Source organism: Drosophila ficusphila, unplaced genomic scaffold (genome assembly GCF_018152265.1).
Source record: "Drosophila ficusphila isolate 14025-0441.05 unplaced genomic scaffold, ASM1815226v1 contig_414, whole genome shotgun sequence".
Classification (NCBI taxonomy): Eukaryota; Metazoa; Arthropoda; class Insecta; order Diptera; family Drosophilidae; genus Drosophila; species Drosophila ficusphila.
In genome coordinates, this window is record NW_025064328.1 from 19,203,794 (window position 1) to 19,222,870 (window position 19,077).

The 19,077-nt window shown below is 39.2% G+C and overlaps 5 protein-coding genes and 2 non-coding genes across 7 annotated transcripts in view; 3 read left to right on the forward strand and 4 right to left on the reverse strand.

Moving 5' to 3' along the window:
- The window catches only part of LOC108094275 (AF4/FMR2 family member lilli), a 46,992-nt gene that overhangs the window by 6,269 nt on the left and 21,646 nt on the right, over nt 1-19,077 (forward strand). Inside the window, 1 exon segment of the mRNA XM_017194749.2 lies at nt 2,495-2,731. Coding sequence (XP_017050238.2) covers nt 2,660-2,731 — 72 coding nt within the window. The 5' untranslated portion in view covers nt 2,495-2,659.
- LOC108094285 lies at nt 6,428-9,425 on the reverse strand. The gene has a single exon (XM_017194778.2). The coding sequence runs from the start codon at nt 7,318-7,320 to the stop codon at nt 6,850-6,852; it is 471 nt and encodes a 156-aa protein (XP_017050267.1). The 5' UTR covers nt 7,321-9,425; the 3' UTR covers nt 6,428-6,849.
- LOC108094280 lies at nt 9,451-11,361 on the reverse strand. Its single transcript, XM_017194774.2, has 2 exons — nt 10,645-11,361; nt 9,451-10,569 (listed from the first exon to the last, which is right to left on the reverse strand). The coding sequence occupies exons 1-2, from the start codon at nt 11,112-11,114 to the stop codon at nt 10,284-10,286; spliced, it is 756 nt and encodes a 251-aa protein (XP_017050263.1). The 5' UTR covers nt 11,115-11,361; the 3' UTR covers nt 9,451-10,283.
- On the reverse strand, nt 13,134-15,531 carry LOC108094286. Its single transcript, XM_017194779.2, has 6 exons — nt 15,158-15,531; nt 14,802-15,083; nt 14,436-14,535; nt 14,191-14,382; nt 13,909-14,133; nt 13,134-13,845 (listed from the first exon to the last, which is right to left on the reverse strand). The coding sequence occupies exons 1-6, from the start codon at nt 15,472-15,474 to the stop codon at nt 13,615-13,617; spliced, it is 1,347 nt and encodes a 448-aa protein (XP_017050268.1). The 5' UTR covers nt 15,475-15,531; the 3' UTR covers nt 13,134-13,614.
- On the reverse strand, nt 15,540-17,096 carry LOC108094282. The gene is made up of 3 exons (XM_017194776.2): nt 16,081-17,096; nt 15,851-16,027; nt 15,540-15,793 (listed from the first exon to the last, which is right to left on the reverse strand). Exons 1-3 carry the CDS (start codon nt 16,327-16,329, stop codon nt 15,623-15,625), a joined length of 597 nt encoding a protein of 198 aa, XP_017050265.1. The 5' UTR covers nt 16,330-17,096; the 3' UTR covers nt 15,540-15,622.
- Trnak-cuu lies at nt 16,761-16,833 on the forward strand. The gene has a single exon. It is a non-coding gene; the product is annotated as a tRNA-Lys (tRNA).
- On the forward strand, nt 17,470-17,542 carry Trnak-cuu. The gene has a single exon. It is a non-coding gene; the product is annotated as a tRNA-Lys (tRNA).

Sequence of the window (19,077 nt, forward strand, 5' to 3'; positions counted from 1 at the left end):
ATTGGAAACTTGGCGATATTTTAAATACATATCTGAATAACATTATTATTTATGATGCAATATAATCGGGAAATGTATACATATTTTTAAATGTCTGCTCTGGTGAACCCTTTAATTCTCCATGAATTGGTTTGCCGTCTTCCGGCCATTCACTGTGCAATCCCCATGCAATCCAACGCAGCTTCCGTTTGTTTCAACAGAAATCTTTGTGAAACCGCAGATATAGAGCCGCAAAGAGAACGATAGTAAATAGGGCGGAAAGTTATGCGTAGCTGAAATGAGAACGCATCCAGCATAATCATTCAGACACAACAGGAATAACACCATAGCATCATCATTGCCAACTTGACATTTGAGCGAGTTTTGTTGCGGGTTGCTTTCGAAGTGAGAACCTCAATTCCCACTACCCAGAGTTCCCCTCATTGTGTATATAATATACATTTCTGGTCGGGAAAAGGTTTCTAGTTCTTCTTTGGGACTACTTTGCGAAATTGTTGTCTTCCTGCTTTTGTTTTTATTGCACGATTTGGTAATTTGGACTTTGGCTACTGCCGAAATAGTTCCCCCGATCGCATCACGATCTGCAGGCCTGACCTTAGGTTGCTTTTGTGGCCCCTGCTCTTTCTGGATTTCCCAAGCCAGCAATAGCGAGTTCATCTCAATCTTGGGAAAAACTCATATTTCCGCTGTGCAAGTAATATGGGTAAGCCTTGTAGACCTAATATGAACATTCGCTACTTGCCCAACCAGTTTTGAGGCTTATGATTTAAATGCAGCCGGTTAACTAGGTCAATGTTTCGTGTACATGCTCGACCATACGCGTCTTAAACCAGATTCAACGCAGTCAATTGCCAAAACAACAAACAACAACAACAACTTATTTCCGCACTGCAAAGGAAATTGCAACTCTGCGGCAGCGGCAGCACTTACAAAAACGACAACAAAACGGGCCTGTCATCGTTTGCTTTGTGGCCACAATTTTATCTCGAGAGGTCATTTACACTATTCAGCTAAAAAGAGGAGAGTACGAAGAAAAAGCGAGACAGCGGAAAGTCTACTTGTACAGTTTGTGAGAATGTGCGTCTGACTTTTCCTCACTGGTTTGCAGTGCGCCTTTAAATACCCTGTAACATTGCGGGGTATGATCGTGTTCTATATTTCCAGTGCACACAAGCTTTTCCATTTCGTGATCCTCAACAGCTACATCTAATGCTTCTGATTAACATTTTTTAATAGATATGTGTTTTATTTTTGAACTTTAAGAATTATACTACATACTTAACTAACTTTCTTTAGATGTTCAAATAACAGATTATTATTTTTCAATCCGACAATTAACTATTTTACTTTGTTTTTCAACGATTTTCTCCGATTTTCTCGGCTTACTTATGAAGGTGGGAGTACTGATAATTTGGAAGTCGGAAAACTCTTCTCTAACACGCTGCTTTTCTTCTCTTTCCCAAACTTGTTCTTCGATGCTTTCTTCTGCGTCTCCACGCAGACATGGACGAAAGATACGCAGTCTAGGCAATCAGCTCTCGTTGGTGCGGCGTTTATCACTTGTGGGCTTTGGCTTCCTCCACGCTTGAGTGTCTATTGTGAACGCTTTCTGAATGCAGTGGAGCTGCTCAGCCTCAGACTCACAAACGAACACTTGTAGCCAAGAACTTCACTCGGAGCAGCCGTCAATGTCGTAATCAGAAAAAAGAAATACAACAATATATCATAGAAGTGAAGAGATACGGCCTCAAGTGCAGTCTTGAGACCCGACCCGAGCCGGGCTTTGGCCAGTTCCTGGTCGAAGGTTATTGCTCGAGTGTACCTGTAAATTTGACGCCCCTCTAATTGCTTCCAAGGCTTGCTGGCGACTGGAGTCGCGTTAGTTTTCTCGGCTTATCTGCACTTTCGAAAGCCGCGGAAACCAGCATAGGAATAGTCACGTATGGCGACCCACAAATGGGTCAAAACTATTGCACTTCCCCGACGAGAGTCGTTTGCATGGGCCTCAGGTCCGGAGTTTCGATTCCAGCGGCCTTAAATCGTGTATGCAACTTCCTGTACTGTACGTCGCTCCAAGACATATCAATTATCAATTAATAATTAACAATTAGCCTCTCTACATGACTAATAAATCAAAGGCCTGGTATCAGCAGGAACCCCACACTCGGGGGCACTTAAAGCACTCTCAATTTGGGTCAACGATCCCCAAATAAAGTTTGTACTGCGCCTACGCCATCAGACAGCTCCCCCACACTCTCCATCGCTATGTCGTATATTAATAAGCCTAATTAAGCATAATTTCTTGTTTGGAAAGACACTCTGGTTTACCATTTTGATTATTTACGAGAAGTCGTCTGCTTAAGCTCCATCAGCGACGAATGTCAAAGATTTATGGGGGATGAGACAGAGATTTCGATCGGAAGTGTTTGTGGATCAGCTTGCAGAGCGTGCTTATTTATAAATTGTTGTATATTAATGTGTTCCTTCTTTCCAGATTTCCCCACATGCAACACAAGGAAATGCTGAAATTGCTTATTATTTCCACTCAAAATGAAACAAAATAATCAAGTATAAAAATCGTCAAAATAAACTCAATCCGAATAACCCAACGACGAACGAAAATCAATCGATTTCTAAGCCAGTTATATACCAAGAAAATATGGATCTAAGTCTGGAACGCGATAGCTCCGCGCTGGGTAGTCTGTTCCAGCAGATTATCAATGACATGAAGGTGAGTTTTCCCGCTATTCGTTGTATAGTTTCTACGGAAATTCAATGTAATTTTAAACACGAACTCTTCCACTGAATTTTCCGTTTTCGGGTTCCCAGAACTTTGAAATACTTTAGGGAAACGTACGTATTATAACCGAATTCACTTTGACCCCGCTCATATGACAGAAAAGCAACGAAGTTGAATTAATATTTTTTGCTAAATTGGTTTCGACTCGGTGCTATAATTGTTTGTCAGTGTGTCAAGAACCTCCCAGAGTTGGTCTAAAGTTCTCTTGTGGGTAAACAAAAGCCTCAAGCAAATAAAAGATAAACAAATATCATCAGCCAAGGTCAAAGCAAACATACTAGTACAAAAGACCAGCCGGGTGGCGGGCGATCCTCGGACAAATCAATAATTTAATGCAAAATAAATGTTTTTTACACAACATTATCAACAATTTCGTAGTGTATGTTTTTTCTAATTTGTTGCTGAAATTGTTTCGCTTTTTCATATGTCTTCTAATTGATTTAATGGCAAGAAATAAAGTTGCAAAATCGTATCTAACAAAGTCGAACAAAAAATCCTCCACATTTTTCGCATTTATCTAAAGCTCGTGGCGAAACACAAAACTTTACTCCGCAAACTTTTTGTTGATTTTTTTTATCACTAATTGATTTCATTGCTATCTGTTCGTTGTGTGGTATCAATAATTTATGGCACTCATGACGCCATTTGTGGCAACTTGCTTTCATACAAAATGTTTATTGCGCTTATATAACGTCGGGCCAGGCAATTTAATTTAACAAGCGTAAATTAAGGGGGGAAATACAATTAGAAGGCCTGAAATGAGGGCTATCTTTGGGAGTGGATTGCAAGTAGGGTGTTAAATGAATCTTAGCGATTCTTTTTGCATGTTATTAGGTAATTATTGAGCAATAAAAATCAGTCAAGTTTTTTGAAAAATATTGTAATTAAGCCCATTTATGATCAATAATGTGGATCACGACTTAAACAAAAAACAGCAACTGGGCTTTAAACTTAAAGGTACAGCGCACACCATGAATTATTCCATATTTGAAAAAAATTATTTTTCCATTAAAAAATTTGAAGTTAAAAAAAATTTCAAAAATAACGTTTTTTTTTCGACTTTGTTTGTAAAAAAAACATGTTATAACAAACAAGTTTGAAAAACTGTTATATTCATGGTGTGGAGAATTTAATTTCAAACATAATGCAAAAAACCGCATTCGATTAAAATAAAATCTCTGACCTGTACATTGCACGGCGACTTTGCAAACACGACTTTTCAGGAGAAGCGTTTAAAGTTTACTTTTGTGCATGTCCGCCATATGACACACCCTCACTAAATTGTGTATAACTTTGAAAATAAGGACCGGACGGCTTTATGCTTTTAAAGGCTTATTCTCAGACATATTTAGAGTACATTACCCCAAAAAAAAATTTTTCGAAAAAAAAAATTTCTAATTGTATTTCCCCCTTAACGTCGGCTGCTATGGTTTCTGGAAGTGGGGGAAATCTTTATCGCGGCTTAGCCTCCTGGGAGGGAATTGGTGGGGCGAGCTCCAGGGATATGATATGATGGCATGGGATGGTTTTTGCCGCCGGACGAACTACTGACAGCTGCCAATGATTAGTGGCCTAATGGAACGAATTTCGAGCAGGTAATACATAAACTCCCGTCTCTGTTCCGATCCACTTCACCTTGCTTCGCTCACCATGTATCTTTCCTCTCCCTTTTTCCGATTTTAGCCTTACATTCTATTTTTAATACCAGCAGAAATAACTTGAACTTTAACATTTGCCATCTTTCTTTTAGAGGGCATACTGGCTTAAGGAAGTATTGTGGGTATAACTTTTGAAATGTTGGGTTAAAATTCAAACTAATATTGAAGTTTCTTTTGTTACCCAAATAAAAATAAAAAATTATGAATAAATTTGCTGTAAACAAATAAAGCGGATAATCGCTCATTACTCTATTTTCAAATTTAATATACATTTGAGCCGAGAATTATTATTCTCTTCCTCTGATTGCCAGCGAATTGGCAGTCTGGGATTCTAGATCTCCCGTTGCTTCTGCCTCATTTGCCATGCCCCGGAAAATTACATTTTCAGCACATTGTGACTGTAGTTCTCCCGCCAGCTGTTCGCCATCACCACATGGACAGGTGTTGGAATCTTGTGTCTGTCGGCGAACATAGAACCGAAATAAACTGTGTAGCGGAGGCGGGGGGAAGGGGAGATGAATCGTGCCGCCTTCCCGCCAGCAGATTGCTATTTATAGGAAAATGCACGACGACTTCCCTCGGGGAGTGTGAACCCAACTTTGGAGCTGGAGCCCGCCGACTGCTGTCAGATGCGGGCGAGTGCATTTTGTATTTATGAAATTTGGAAATTGTTCGGCACGCAATTGTGCAGAAGTTGGCTGCTCTTTTTTCCAACCTGAGTGTGAACTAGAGCAGAAACACATACTCGTACCGACGGAGCATGTGCAATATGAATGTGTTTGGATCACCTTACCAGGTAATTCTTGCCTTGCTGCCTTGCTCCGCTCTGCTTTTGGCCTGATTCATGGCAAAAGATTGCCGGCGTTGCTGTTTTGTGGGCAGATCTGCTGGCCAACTTTTACACAGCCGGCAAATGCCATTGCAAATGTCACAAAGTGCCAGAAGATGCAAATGAGATGCAGGAGAGAGTGCGGCCGTCTTTTTCCCCCGGTCTCTGCTTAAAGGTTAAGCCAAAAGGCAGAAGGCTGTATAGCAGCAACCACTAAAATTAGTTTCATTTTAATTGCTTGGCTGCCTCGCCGTCTGAGTTCGGTTTTTTCCTACCGCTTTACGTTTTTTTTGGCAGCAGACCAGAACAAATTTATGCCTATGCCAAGAGAGAAACAGAAACTTCTTAGAGGCTGCAGCAACTCTAATAAGCGTAAAGTCGAAACTGAAAAAAAGGCTTAACATTATTTGCTAGTTTCTGAAATAGTTTTTCCTAACGGGATGGCAATTAAAAGCGGCTAATTCTCGATTGGCTTTCCGAGTCCAAAGTTTATTCGCGCAAGTGAAACACAAGCGAGATCGAAAAACAAAAAATTGAGCAAACTTAAAGGTTGTTAACTTTACACAACCGCTTCGCTCCGTTGGCTGCACTTGGGCCAAGTGTGGCAAGTGTTCGAGATGAAGATACCGAACCGAACCACAGGCGACAAATTGTCACATTTGACAATAGGAAATCTCCGCTGCGCCGCTGCGCCGCTGCGCCGCTGGTAACAGAAAACGGCTGAAAAACGCACTGCAGTTTGTTATGAGTTTTCCGCAAAAGTGAAATTTTTCTGCTCTCTGAACCCATCTGAACCGAACGTGTCGCTTTCTTCCCTGCCCACCGGGCTGCCACTTTGCGGCTTCCACATTGCGGCCCTGCAACAGTTGCCGCAGTCTTAATTTGCTTATGATGCCCGGCCCGACCATCAAAGCACTTTGATGTCGTTAAGTGAAAAACAATTTCATTTGCTTTGTGTTTATTTTGTAAGCTAATGTGCGTCGAGGAAGAGAAACTAGATTTGGTTGCAATTCTTGTTTTTTTTTATGTTTTTAGAGCCATTTCCTTAAAAATATTTTTATGTTTTTAAAAATGTGAAACTTTATGTTAGATATATTATTGTTTTTTTTTTTTTAACAACTACATAAAAAAAACTGGAGGCTTAATAAAGCGAAAACTAACTAGTTATATTAAAAGCTGTTGGTCACAAACTTTAGTCGACCACAAACACAAAGGCAGTAGTTAATATTAACCTTCTTCAGAAATATTTCTAAAAGGTTACCAATTTTGTACCTATTTAAATATTTTTAAGCAATATTTCCCTTTGACAAACAGAAAAGTGAGAAATAAGTAGATTAGACCGTATATAGTCATGAAACTGGCTCCAAGAAAGAGCCCGATGGCTCCGCCGAAAGACATTATCAACTGATCCGTGCTGAACACCACCCGTCGCTTCATTCCCATCTTGGGAAGAACCAGCTTGATGATCATCGTCCGCTCGAACTGATCAGACATTTTGGTTTTACCGGTGCCTTCGTTTGGATCTCCCTAGGAGAAAAATGAATTAGGGTTATTGGTGAATTTTAGGAGGGGGAACGACCTACTCCCCCTTGCTCTTCCTCCCCGACGATGTTGTAAGTGTTCTCCTCGCACAGGGGAAAGCAGTCACAGGGCTTTTTAAGCCAATTGGAGCGGGCTAGGCAAAGCATTCCGGATATGTTGCAAACTGGAACTTCAGGAGCTGCGGCGTAGAAGTAAGGTTTGCACTGGCACAAGCTCTGGGCCCAGATGATCCGACACTCCAGTCGACAGAGACTCGGGTAATACGGCTGTAGGGAAAACTCTTTACTGAGGCTATCCACAGCCGCCAAAGAAATTTCGCTTACACTGTAGTACTTCAAGTTATTTTCGTCAGGGTAGCGACACTTGCGATATGCCACCGGTAGATTTCGCACCTCTTTATCTGCCGATATCGAATGGAGGAGTACTTTCAGAACGTAAGAGGTTTTCACCTTGGCATTAAATGTGACTGTACGTAAATCGTTAGGAAGCATAATTTCATTGATATCGTGCAGGTACTGGAAGGTTTATCAACATAACGACAATTTCTGAAAGCTATAATTTGGTCTTACGAGGAACAAATGTGTCATGATGCTGTTGAACGGCTTCTCCGCCATCTGACAGTCGCTGAAGAATCCGCACTGCCTTATTTCCGTCACATTCAGAGATTCTCTAAAAGAAATGTAAGAGACCAGATACTCCCAATAATATGCAAACCAATAAAAACTTTTTACAAAATAATTTGTTTTTGAAATTGTTACATACAGGTAGTCCATTTTAAGTAGAAGCACTTAGTTTTGAAAAAATAGTTTAAAAATTTTTTTTTTTTATTTCCATTTAAAAATTTATTTATGATAGTCCATGGAAAAATGCTTGAACTAATTTTTGTATGTTGGCTCTGAGTTAAGCTAGTGTTCTTGGCTTGATCATGTATACCTTAGATTTTAAATAGCCGCAGAAAAAAAGTTGTGGGCGTCAAATCTGGTGACCTCTGTCGTCAGTCAAAATCGCCTGTTTTGATATGAGTCGTCCGGGATATAATGGCCTCGATGTAGCGCTATCCTGTAGAAACTAGAAGCTATCCAAGCCATTTTCCCGAACAACTGGCATTAAAAAAATCGGTTATCATGGCTTGGTATGTACCGATTTACCATTTGATAGTCCCGGATAGTCAGCTCCTTTCATTTTATGAGCCATTTCAATTTTTTTATGAAAACATCTTCAAATCACTATGAATCATGCATCGGACTGTGGTCCGAGCGATTCCAAGCTCCTGAGAACGGCGATAGCTTTACATTTTTGGATAAGCCTCAACACTGGCTCGTACGGCTTGGGTTATGGATGAGTGATTATCATTATTAACATTGACGGATTCCATATATAATACTTTGCGGATAAACAAGACGTTGTGCACTGGGGAGCACTTTTAACTCTATTTTTTGCCCGAAACGCACGCTTGGTTCTCACAATTGAGAAGTTGTTTTAAATATACCTAAAGCTGAACAATTTCAGCGCGTTCTTTTGGAGTGTATTGTTTCAAAGTATTTTGTCTTCTAATGAAGCTTCCTGAACTTTATGACCTTTGTCGATCAGGCAGCGCTTTTAAATGTTATAGGGTTGCCTGATGCTTCCACTTAAATGGTCTACCCTTAATATAGTTAATTGTGTTACTGTAGTTAAAAAATACATTATTTAAGCTTAAAACTTACTTAAGCACTTAAGACTTACACTGCTCGCCACTTGAATAGGACACCTCTAAACTAGATTTTATAACTTTAATTGCTGCCAAGCCAAGCCATCTAGGAACATAATTTTATTGTTTTAGTTAAGTTAATTTAAATCTAGTAGTGTTGCAAAAATTACAATATTTTTAAAAAGTTGTAAGTATAAAAAAAAAAATTGTTAAACAATTAGTAACCAATTGTGCAGTCTTCATTTTGCACCACTTGATTAGGACACATTCCCAAAAAAAATGTTTAGAATTTTCAAACTTTATTCAAACATTAAAATTACTTAATATATTCTAGTTTAAGGTATTTTGTAACAAAAAAAAATTTTTTTAATAATGTGTTGAGCCACCTTTGTTTTCCAAAACTTCACACATTCGGTTTGGAAGGGATGCGTATAATTTTTCCAAATAACTCAACGTAATCGAGTCCCATGCTAATTTGATAGCTGCCATAAGCTCGGGAACGCTCGAATATTGCTGGCCGGATCCATATACTTCACGTGTTAGCCATCCCCACACATTCTCAATGATGTTTAAGTCCGGCGAATATGGTGGCCACTTTAATACCTCCACGTTTTGGCTTGTTATATACGAATTAACTATCCGAGCCGTATGTATTGGGGCATTATCGTGTTGATAAATCCATTTTAAATTTGCGAAAAGTGTTTGGAAGTGGGGAAAGGCCTCTTTCAATATTGCATTATAGCTTAATGCATTCATGGTAGTTTTAACAAATTTAAGCTGACAGGTGCCATAATAAGAAATGGCCCCCCACACCATAATACCTCCAGCACTGCTGTGCAACTTATCAAGATGGTGTGGTTCTTTTCGAAGATCATGAAAATAGTAGCTGTAGCCATCTGGACCCTCCAAATTAAACTTTTTTCGTCTGAAAAGACGACACGATGCCACTCCGAAGTCCAGGTCACATGAGCGCGAGCGAAATCAAGGCGTTGCAGCTTCCGAACCGGGTTAAGAGGTGGCTTCTTCTTGATTTTTAGTCTCTTCAGATGTGGAACATTATTGATGACTCGACGCATGGTTGTCAAACTTGCTTTGACGTCACATTTTTGTCTTATCTTTGCCAAAGAGTCGTGCGAATTGGAAGCTTCTCTGATTATAAGTCGCTTGTCCGCGCTAGTAAGTACACTGTGAGTGCGGCCCTTCATGTTTTTGCCATAATTATCCTCATTATTTAAAAAATTGGTTACCACGTGACGGCTCCTGTCGATTTTTTTAGCTATTTTGGCAATAGATAAGCCAGAATCCTTGTAGGCTTGGATTTTGCCTTTCTCCGCTTCAGATAATGAAGTGCCACGCCCCATTTTTACTTTTTAATTTAATTTACTCTTGAATTAAATGAAAAAGCCCAAGTAACTTGAATTTGGCGTGTTTGTGCGAACGATACCGACAAAATAAAATGGATGTTCTATTCAAGTGGCGCAAAAATTTCATTGTACTTTTACGAATGCTCACAAAAAGTGCACACAACTTTATAACGGTTCTATTCCAAATCTTGGAATATACCAGAAAGAGCGAATAAAGTGTGGACACAGATAATATGCAAAAATTCCGTTATTTTATTATTTCGTTTTCGAGTTATGAGTCGATGTAAAGGAAGCATACAGGGTGTCCTATTCAAGTGGCGAGCAGTGTAACTTGTGGTATTTGTTGGGTTTTAGGTTGTAGTGCAACCGACTTTATTGTTTTTGTTTTAGTTATTTAGACTTACTGTTTGCCGAAAGGATTTCCGTACCGGGTTAGCTGGCTAGTGGTTTGGCACAGACCGACCTCCGTTATGATCGGGGCCAAAACAGCAGGATTTTTTGATGGAAGAACCTTCTCCTGCAGCTTCAGCAGCATAGCCACGTAGGGCAAGTTGTCCAAACTGGTGTCATTCTCGAAAGGCTTTAGTTGGTCCAAGGAGTCGTACTGCAATCGATTAAGCACTCGAAGAAAGTTTCCATAGTAAGCTGCTTTGGAGGGGTCTTCTGCGGGATTCACTCCCCAAGTTCTTAATAAAAAACCATTCATAAATAATCATTACAAAAAGCTTACTCTGGTTTGGTTGACCCTAAATGTAACTCACTCCTGTATAATCTCATCCACCTCCTTCTGGGTCTCGTAGTTGGTGCAGAGGGTGACCCCGAGGAAGGGAAAATTGCGCAGGGCGAAGAGGTACTCGTACTCGTAGACGATCGGGTTGTCCCGGAACCGCTCCCACTGGGCGAGACAGCTGCCGATGGCGAAGTAGGCCGAGACCACGACCATCATCAGCCAGAAGAGGCGTTCCATCCAGTGGAGATCCCTGCGGGCCACGTAGGGCAGGCCGTGGATAGATGACTCCTGGCAGAACTCGGCGAACCAGTTGGGCGCCCTATCCGGCGGCTTCGGTGTGCTACTTTGGGGCTTCATGATGAACTGAAAGGAAGCTCCTCGCATGAGACCCCAACGACCCATGTAATGCCCCCAATGTTCATGGGCAGCTCGATTAAAAATTTTAATGGTGTTTTGCTGTATGTTAAGCATGCATATACCATTTTCAAGATAGGACTGCATATTGACTTTGGCTAATCTAACCTAAACTAATTAGCCTTTAGAACAAATGCAATATTTCAAAGAGGTTTTTTTTAATGTAACAATGTGGTATTTCAAACTAATTAAAAACTTTTTTGTTAGAACTTGAATGTTAAAGCTGGAATTGGTATGACCCTTTCACCTTTTCAAAATGTGCTTAATTTCAAATGTTTTGGTTTTAAGATTGGTATATGTTTTATTATGAAAGATCACGAACGGAGGAACAATATGGTAAATTGGGGAAAACTTACGATTTTATACCCCTGAGTCAGTCAGTAGTTCACATCGCAGTAGAGAAGTCAGCGCTGGTCCGCGTGAAGTACATAAAATAGATATACACTGCCGCTCAACTGAATAGGTTCATGATCTCAGATGTAGTAATTTGTCTATAATTCCTAAACCAGTGTACCGATTTCCATAATTTTTTTTCTTTAATTCTTCAATCATTTTATAATAAAGTGCTGAATAAGGTTTTTCAAAAACATATTATTTATTCCTTATTTAATTTATTCTTCTGAAAGGTTAACAAAATTCATGGTTTTTTTTTGGGTCATCTGAATAGGTTCAACCTAAAACAATTAAAATTATTTAAGTAACTAAGGATAATTTTCATATATTTTGAACTTAGCTGATACTTATGAACATTTTTAGAGTACATTTTACTAATTTTAATAAAAAGTGAACTCTCCGTTGTCCGATATAACATCAAATACACGATCGGGAAGCGAGCTATACAAATTGTGCAGTATTTGCAGTGAAATTGTTGTCCAGGCTGTTTTAATTGCCTTAACTAAAGTTGTTTTGCAATAAAATTACCTGCCTCCTTCATATATCTTGCGCGATAGCAACCCCATACGTTTTCGATTATATTAAGGTCAGGTGAATATGGGGGCCATTCAAGTAAGTCCACATTTTGAGCCTTAATCCACTCTTTTACCACCCTAGCTGTATGATGGGAGCGTTATCGTGCTGTTAAGACCATTTGATAAAGTGAAAAGTATTTGAATAATCAGGAAACGCAGCCTTTATGATAGATTTGTAGGTTTCCGCGCTCGTTTTGCAAGTAACAAATTAAAGGTCGCAAGTGCCAAAGACTGATACCGACCCCCACACCAAAATCAATTTAATTTAGAAGCGTAAATCAATAGCTACAACTATTAATATCACGATCTTCGAAAGAAAGAGCATTTCCTTAGCCGTCGACATAGCTGTGAGGGTGGGGTAATGGTGTGGGGGTCGGTATCAGTTTTTGGCACTTGCGACCTTTAATTTGTTACTTGCAAAACGAGCGCGGAAACCTACAAATCTATCATAAAGGCTGCGTTTCCTGATTATTCAAATACTTTTCACTTTATCAAATGGTCTTAACAGCACGATAACGCTCCCATCATACAGCTAGGGTGGTAAAAGAGTGGATTAAGGCTCAAAATGTGGACTTACTTGAATGGCCCCCATATTCACCTGACCTTAATATAATCGAAAACGTATGGGGTTGCTATCGCGCAAGATATATGAAGGAGGCAGGTAATTTTATTGCAAAACAACTTTAGTTAAGGCAATTAAAACAGCCTGGACAACAATTTCACTGCAAATACTGCACAATTTGTATAGCTCGCTTCCCGATCGTGTATTTGATGTTATATCGGACAACGGAGAGTTCACTTTTTATTAAAATTAGTAAAATGTACTCTAAAAATTTTCATAAGTATCAGCTAAGTTCAAAATATATGAAAATTATCCTTAGTTACTTAAATAATTTTAATTGTTTTAGGTTGAACCTATTCAGATGACCCAAAAAAAACCATGAATTTTGTTAACCTTTCAGAAGAAAAATTAAATAAGGAATAAATAATATGTTTTTGAAAAACCTTCTTCAGCATTTTATTATAAAATAAATCAAGAGTTAAATAAAAAAAAAATTATGGAAATCGGTACACTGGTTTAGGAATTATAGACAAATTACTTCCTCTGAGATCATGAACCTATTCAGTTGAGCGGCAGTGTATGTATGTATTAGAGCTCTCACGCTGAAGCTTTACCAAAAGTCTTGGCAGCAATTGCAAACAGTGCCGTTGTCGGAATGGCTGAGACTAAACGGTGGAATTAGGACAATCTAAGCTTAAAAGAAAGGAAAAATAAGCATAAAAGCTGAATAATTTATCATAAAACTACCATAAAAACCAACTTAATTAAAAATTAATAACTGAATTTAAAAAAAAAAATGTATTTCCAACAAATGATCTTGAAAACCCCAAATTAAAATTAGGTTTATTTAACCATTCGCGATAGTAAAAATATTGCCTATTATAAGTTTGCGTGCCGTTTAATGCCCATTTTTTATTGCAATTCGTCACTACTTGGACGGCCGATTATAGTGATAATACAAGTAATAGTGTTTGATAGCTGCTTAATCCACAGACAATAATCTTTAGTTAATAACACTGATCTCCAGGATGGTTTTAAATCCCTTAAGTGCCTTAGGTTAGTTTTCTTTCCCTATTTTTCCTTTGGGAATTAGAAAAGTGAGAAAAAAGTAGATCAGACCATATATAGTCATAAAGCTGGCTCCGAGAAAAAGTCCAATCGCTCCTCCGAAAGACATTATTAACTGATCCGTGCTAAAAACGACCCTCCGCTTCATTCCCATTTTGGGAAGAACTAGTTTGATAATCGTCGTCCGCTCGAAATGCTCGCCCTTGTAGTTTTTGTCGCCCTAAAGAAAGTGTTAGGATAATTATTTTTGGGGTTTGAGGAAACTTGTCCTTTCCACACCCACCCCACTCTGTTCTTCCTGGCCAATGATGTTGTATGTATTCTCTAGGCACAGCGGGAAGCAGTCACAGTGTTTTTTAAGCCAGTCAGAGCGGGCTAGGCAAAGCATTCCAGATATGTTGCAAATTGGAACTTTAGGAGCTGCGGCGTAGAAGAAGGGTTTGCACTGGCACAAGCTCTGGGCCCAGATGATCCGACACTCCAATCGACAGAGACTCGGATGATACGGCTATAAGGAAACAATACTAACTCCTTCATTCGAATACCAAAAAGAGCTTAACCTTACACTGAAGTACTTGAGATTGTTTTCATCACTGTAGCGACATTTGCGATATGCCACCGGTAGATTTCGCACCTCTTTATCCGCCGATATCGAATGGAGGAGTACTCTCAGAACGTAAGAACTTTTCACCTTGCCATCAAACGTAACAGTGCGAACATCATGGGGCAGCATAATTCCATTAACATCATGGAGGTACTAAAATGTTTAAAAAATAGTAATAGTTATTGAAAATTATGATTAGCTCTCACCAGAAACAAATGGGTCATGATGGTATTGAACGGCTTCTCCGCCATCTGACAGTCGCTGAAGAAGCCGCACTGCCTTATTTCCGTCACATTCAGGTCTTCTCTACAAGAGGAATACACCATGAAAATAAATTTACGAGTATTATTTTCTGGTTGCTATTAAAAAAGAGAGCAAAACTCCAGTTTTCCTTGTGTCGAACTAAATATATCAACATAAGAACTTTTTTATTATTTTTTACTTTTTTTACAATTACAAAGTCGTTTTGATATTTCTTGGTAAAGCAAACATTGAAGTTTAGAAGTTTAAAAGCAAAGTTATTAAAATAATTTGTTTATTTATGTTCATTTGAATTAGTTATTAAGACTTACTGTACGCCGTAAGGATTTCCGTACCGGGTTAGCTGGCTATTGGTTTGGCACAAACCAACCTCCGTTATAATCGGGGCTAAAACAGCAGGATTTTTGGGTGGAAGAACCTTCTCCTGCAGCTTCAGCAGCATAGCCACGTAGGGCAAGTTGTCCAAACTAGTATCATTCTCAAAAGGCTTTAGTTGGTCCAAGGAGTCGTACTGCAATCGATTAAGCACTCGAAGAAAGTTTCCATAGTAAGCTGCTTTGGAGGGGTCTTCTGCGGGATTCACTCCCCAAGTTCTTAATAAAAACCATTCATAAATAATCATTACAAAAAGCTTACTCTGGTTTGTAGGACCCTAAATGTAACTCACTCCTGTATAACCTCATCCACCTCCTTCTGGGTCTCGTAGTTGGTGCAGAGGGTGACCCCGAGGAAGGGAAAATTGCGCAGCGCGAAGAGGTACTCGTACTCGTAGACGATCGGGTTGTCGCGGAACCGCTCCCACTGGGCGAGACAGCTGCCGATGGCGAAGTAGGCCGAGACCACGACCATCATCAGCCAGAAGAGGCGTTCCATCCAGTGGAGATCCCTGCGGGCCACGTAGGGCAGGCCGTGGATAGATGACTCCTGGCAGAACTCGGCGAACCAGCTGGGTGCACTATTCGGTTTGCTGCTTTGGGGCTTCATGATAAACTGAAAGGAAGCACCACGCTTTTGCCCCTAACAACCAATGCGAACCCCCAATGTGAGTAACCATCTAGTTGTAGGTTGTACTTGATTATAAACTTTAATGGTGTTTCGCTGTCTGCTCAGCATGCATATATAATTTTCGATATTAGACCTTCGTTATATTACCACGAAACTCCGAGCAAATGGACACTGGTCGCTTGACATTGCTCTTATCGAAGGCATCAAACTGGACTACCACCTTGTAGCGCCCGCTCATATTGGGAACATTCAGATTGACCTTCAATTCAACATCGATAGGATTGTATTTTATGACGGCCTAATTGCGGACAATAGTTAGGGTAAAAGTGAATAAGGTCGGGGTAAATTCACTTACCCCAGGTGTAACTATGCACTTCGTCTTGATCTCATCTGAGTTTCTTATATACTGCGTCCAAAACTGATACCAGTACTGCCCTTTGTCGAACATGTTTTTGCAAAAGTTATTGCTGTTTACGGAGATCATTGTCTTTTGCCAAGTGTTCTTCTCCATGCGGAAGACTTGTGCAAAGAGCTAGGAGAAAATTAAATAGGTATCAGGTAACCAATCACTTAGGGAATACCTACCTTTACTGTGTCCCCTGGCTGGACATCTTTCCAGACGACAGTTTGTTGTGCCTCAATTGCAACTTTGCCGCCATGCGTGGTTATTTTCCAAGTCGGGTCAAAGAGACTATCCGAGTTGGAAGGATTGCCAGGCTGATTCTCGCATGGCGCAAAAACATCGTCCTCGTCCACAAATAACTGGTATTCAATGGCACCAGCCATTATAACTAGAAACAGTTGGAACACCAGTATCTTAGCCACAGTCTTCATTTTAACAGCGTTCCGATTCGATGATACACATTCGCCGAAACCTTCCTATATATAGTAGTTTTCTGCAGTATTGCAACGACTCTAATTGCTCATTTGATCGGATTCGATAATATCATTGCCGAAATCATCACAAACGGGCGTAACTTATTGTACAAGCTAATAACTATGTTGGTTCTGTTTATTATTCCTAAGTATTATACCGCTTCTGATTCTGATCGCAGGTTCTGCTTCAACCTGTTCCCTGATCGATAGAGCATGAAAATCATAGTCCACGGCTCATAGGTTCGAACTGTTCGTTTTTCCATGCGTAGTTATAATATAGAAGTGTCTTTAGAAAGTTAGTAAGTCTAAGGACATTATATGTATAGATTTACCACGAGAGAACATTTGTACGATTTCCTTGTTTTGACAGCCCGTGAGCTATTCCAACTGCCCGGCTAGCTCAGTCGGTAGAGCATGAGACTCTTAATCTCAGGGTCGTGGGTTCGAGCCCCACGTTGGGCGATTGATTTTTTTCACAAGTTTTCAAACGAATATAAATTAATATGTTTTCGGATTCATTTGATGAAAAAAAATGATGCTAACACATAATTAATTAAGATACCAAAAACTAGTTTTTCTAAAAATTTGTTAAACGCGTCGGGAGTAAAGTTGTGAAATGATTTAATTTTTCCACTTTAATGGTCTGTTGATCGGTTGAGATGACAAGAAAATATCACTGGGTGGGAAAACTAAAACGGCTATTGTCTTAAAAAGTAATCTGTTAATGTTGGATAAAACGTATCTTGTTTTTATAATTATATGCTAAGTCAAAACATGTCGTTTCAGTTGATTGGTTTAAAATTCCTTATATATGAAATGTTTTAAAGTGAAAACACTTAGTTCTGGATTATGAAAAATTCGAAATACATTTTGTAGACAGTCAATTTAATATTTTAATAAATCTTACATTTGTGACTGAAAGATCTGGAGACATATTCTTTTTTTTATATTTTATTTGAGAAACATTGGAATGAAAATTCAAAAGTGGATTAAAATGTCCTGTCATCTGGTTTCTTCTAAATCTGCTGGTTTTTTCTAACTTCAGAATTTATCCTCAACACCAAATGCGCCGCCCTATTTTTGAGCATCGTTTCAAGTGCCCGGCTAGCTCAGTCGGTAGAGCATGAGACTCTTAATCTCAGGGTCGTGGGTTCGAGCCCCACGTTGGGCGAAACGATTGATTTTTTTTTTATTTATTTATTTTTTTTTTTTTTTAGCATTCCCATTGAAAGTGTTCTCTAATTGTTTTCTGCGAACTTTGGCATTGCTGCTAAGCGTTTAATTTGCGTTCGTGCTGGGGTTGTGTGGGCTGTAAGACCAAAGTCAAATTTCATGTTTTGTTTATTTATAGCCAAATCGCTGTATGGTCGAATACCGTCGACAAGACCTAATGGGTTTTTATTTATGGCAGCATTGGCAGCTGTTTCCATTTCTATGACAACGTCCCGCGGTTTTTCTCTGTTTCTCTCGCCGGTATTGTTTTCGCATTTGCATGGAATGAGAGCCATTTTCAAGGCTGAATATCAACTGGAAATGACAGTGCATAGTGCATTCTGCATGCTGCATGTAGTTAAAAGTTTGTGCTAAACAGGATGTGGACAGGATGCCATCAGGAAAGCAATATCTGGTGCAAGGTTCTTTCGCTTTGTGAGCAAATCTATCTCTGTGGGCAGACTAGGTATAATGATTACGTAAAGAGGCTATGGTTTTTCTTCCTAAAAAGTTACGAAGTTCGGTGTACAATGCTTTGAGTTTTTAAAATTCTTGCTTAGAATCAGAAATTATTGAATATTTTTCTAGAGTAAAATAAAAATCACCAAATGTACATATTCCAATTTAATTAGAGTTTTATAATTGCCTAAACCATGTAAAAAAGATAAAAACCTACATTTTCTGTTTGCTGCTCTCAACATTTTCAGACAGATTCATTTAGAGAGCTATAAAGAGCTCGGGTCAAAGTGATAATGACGCAAGTCAGAAGTGCAATCCGTTCCATCTGTCTGCCACAAACAGACATTGAAATCCGAGAGGAGACAAGAATGTGAATTGCATTTCCCCTTCAAGCGCCACAAACAATTAGAGAGCATGAGAGTCATCGTCTTAGTTGTATTAATTACTTTGCATTATTCCGTAAATAACTTTGCGGGAACAATTGTTGATGCTGTTCCCTCTGTATGGAAAGTGGGGAAACAATGATGTGGCTAGCTAGCTCTCTTCGTTGCATTTGATACGTATTCGTGGTGGTTCAAAATATGTCGCGTGTTCTGCATGTTAAATTTGAGCAACAACAGCAATCAAATGGCAATTAATTCGACTGAATATGAAATTGCATTTGTGATATACAAGCTGTGATATAGTTGGGGCATGTGTATTCATTTATCTTGTTACTGGGTTGGGTGTGTCCTTGCCGCTCCCAATTATGCAAAGCGGTTATTCATTTTAGATATTTTTAATAGATTTGGTTTTTATATTTCCACTCACATAGCGACAAGCACATATAAACCCGACTGATTTTAAGTTCTAGAACAAATCGTGTTTCCTCTCTTAAAAATTAAAATTATTTGAATTATGTAAGTACATTTGGATAAAAATATTCATAATACTTCGCCTTTTAAAAATCGCTGATACTCATTGCGCTATACAAATTAACACTGCTGGGAAAGGCTCGTGACATTTGTTGATAAGTATCACAGATCAGCTCTACAT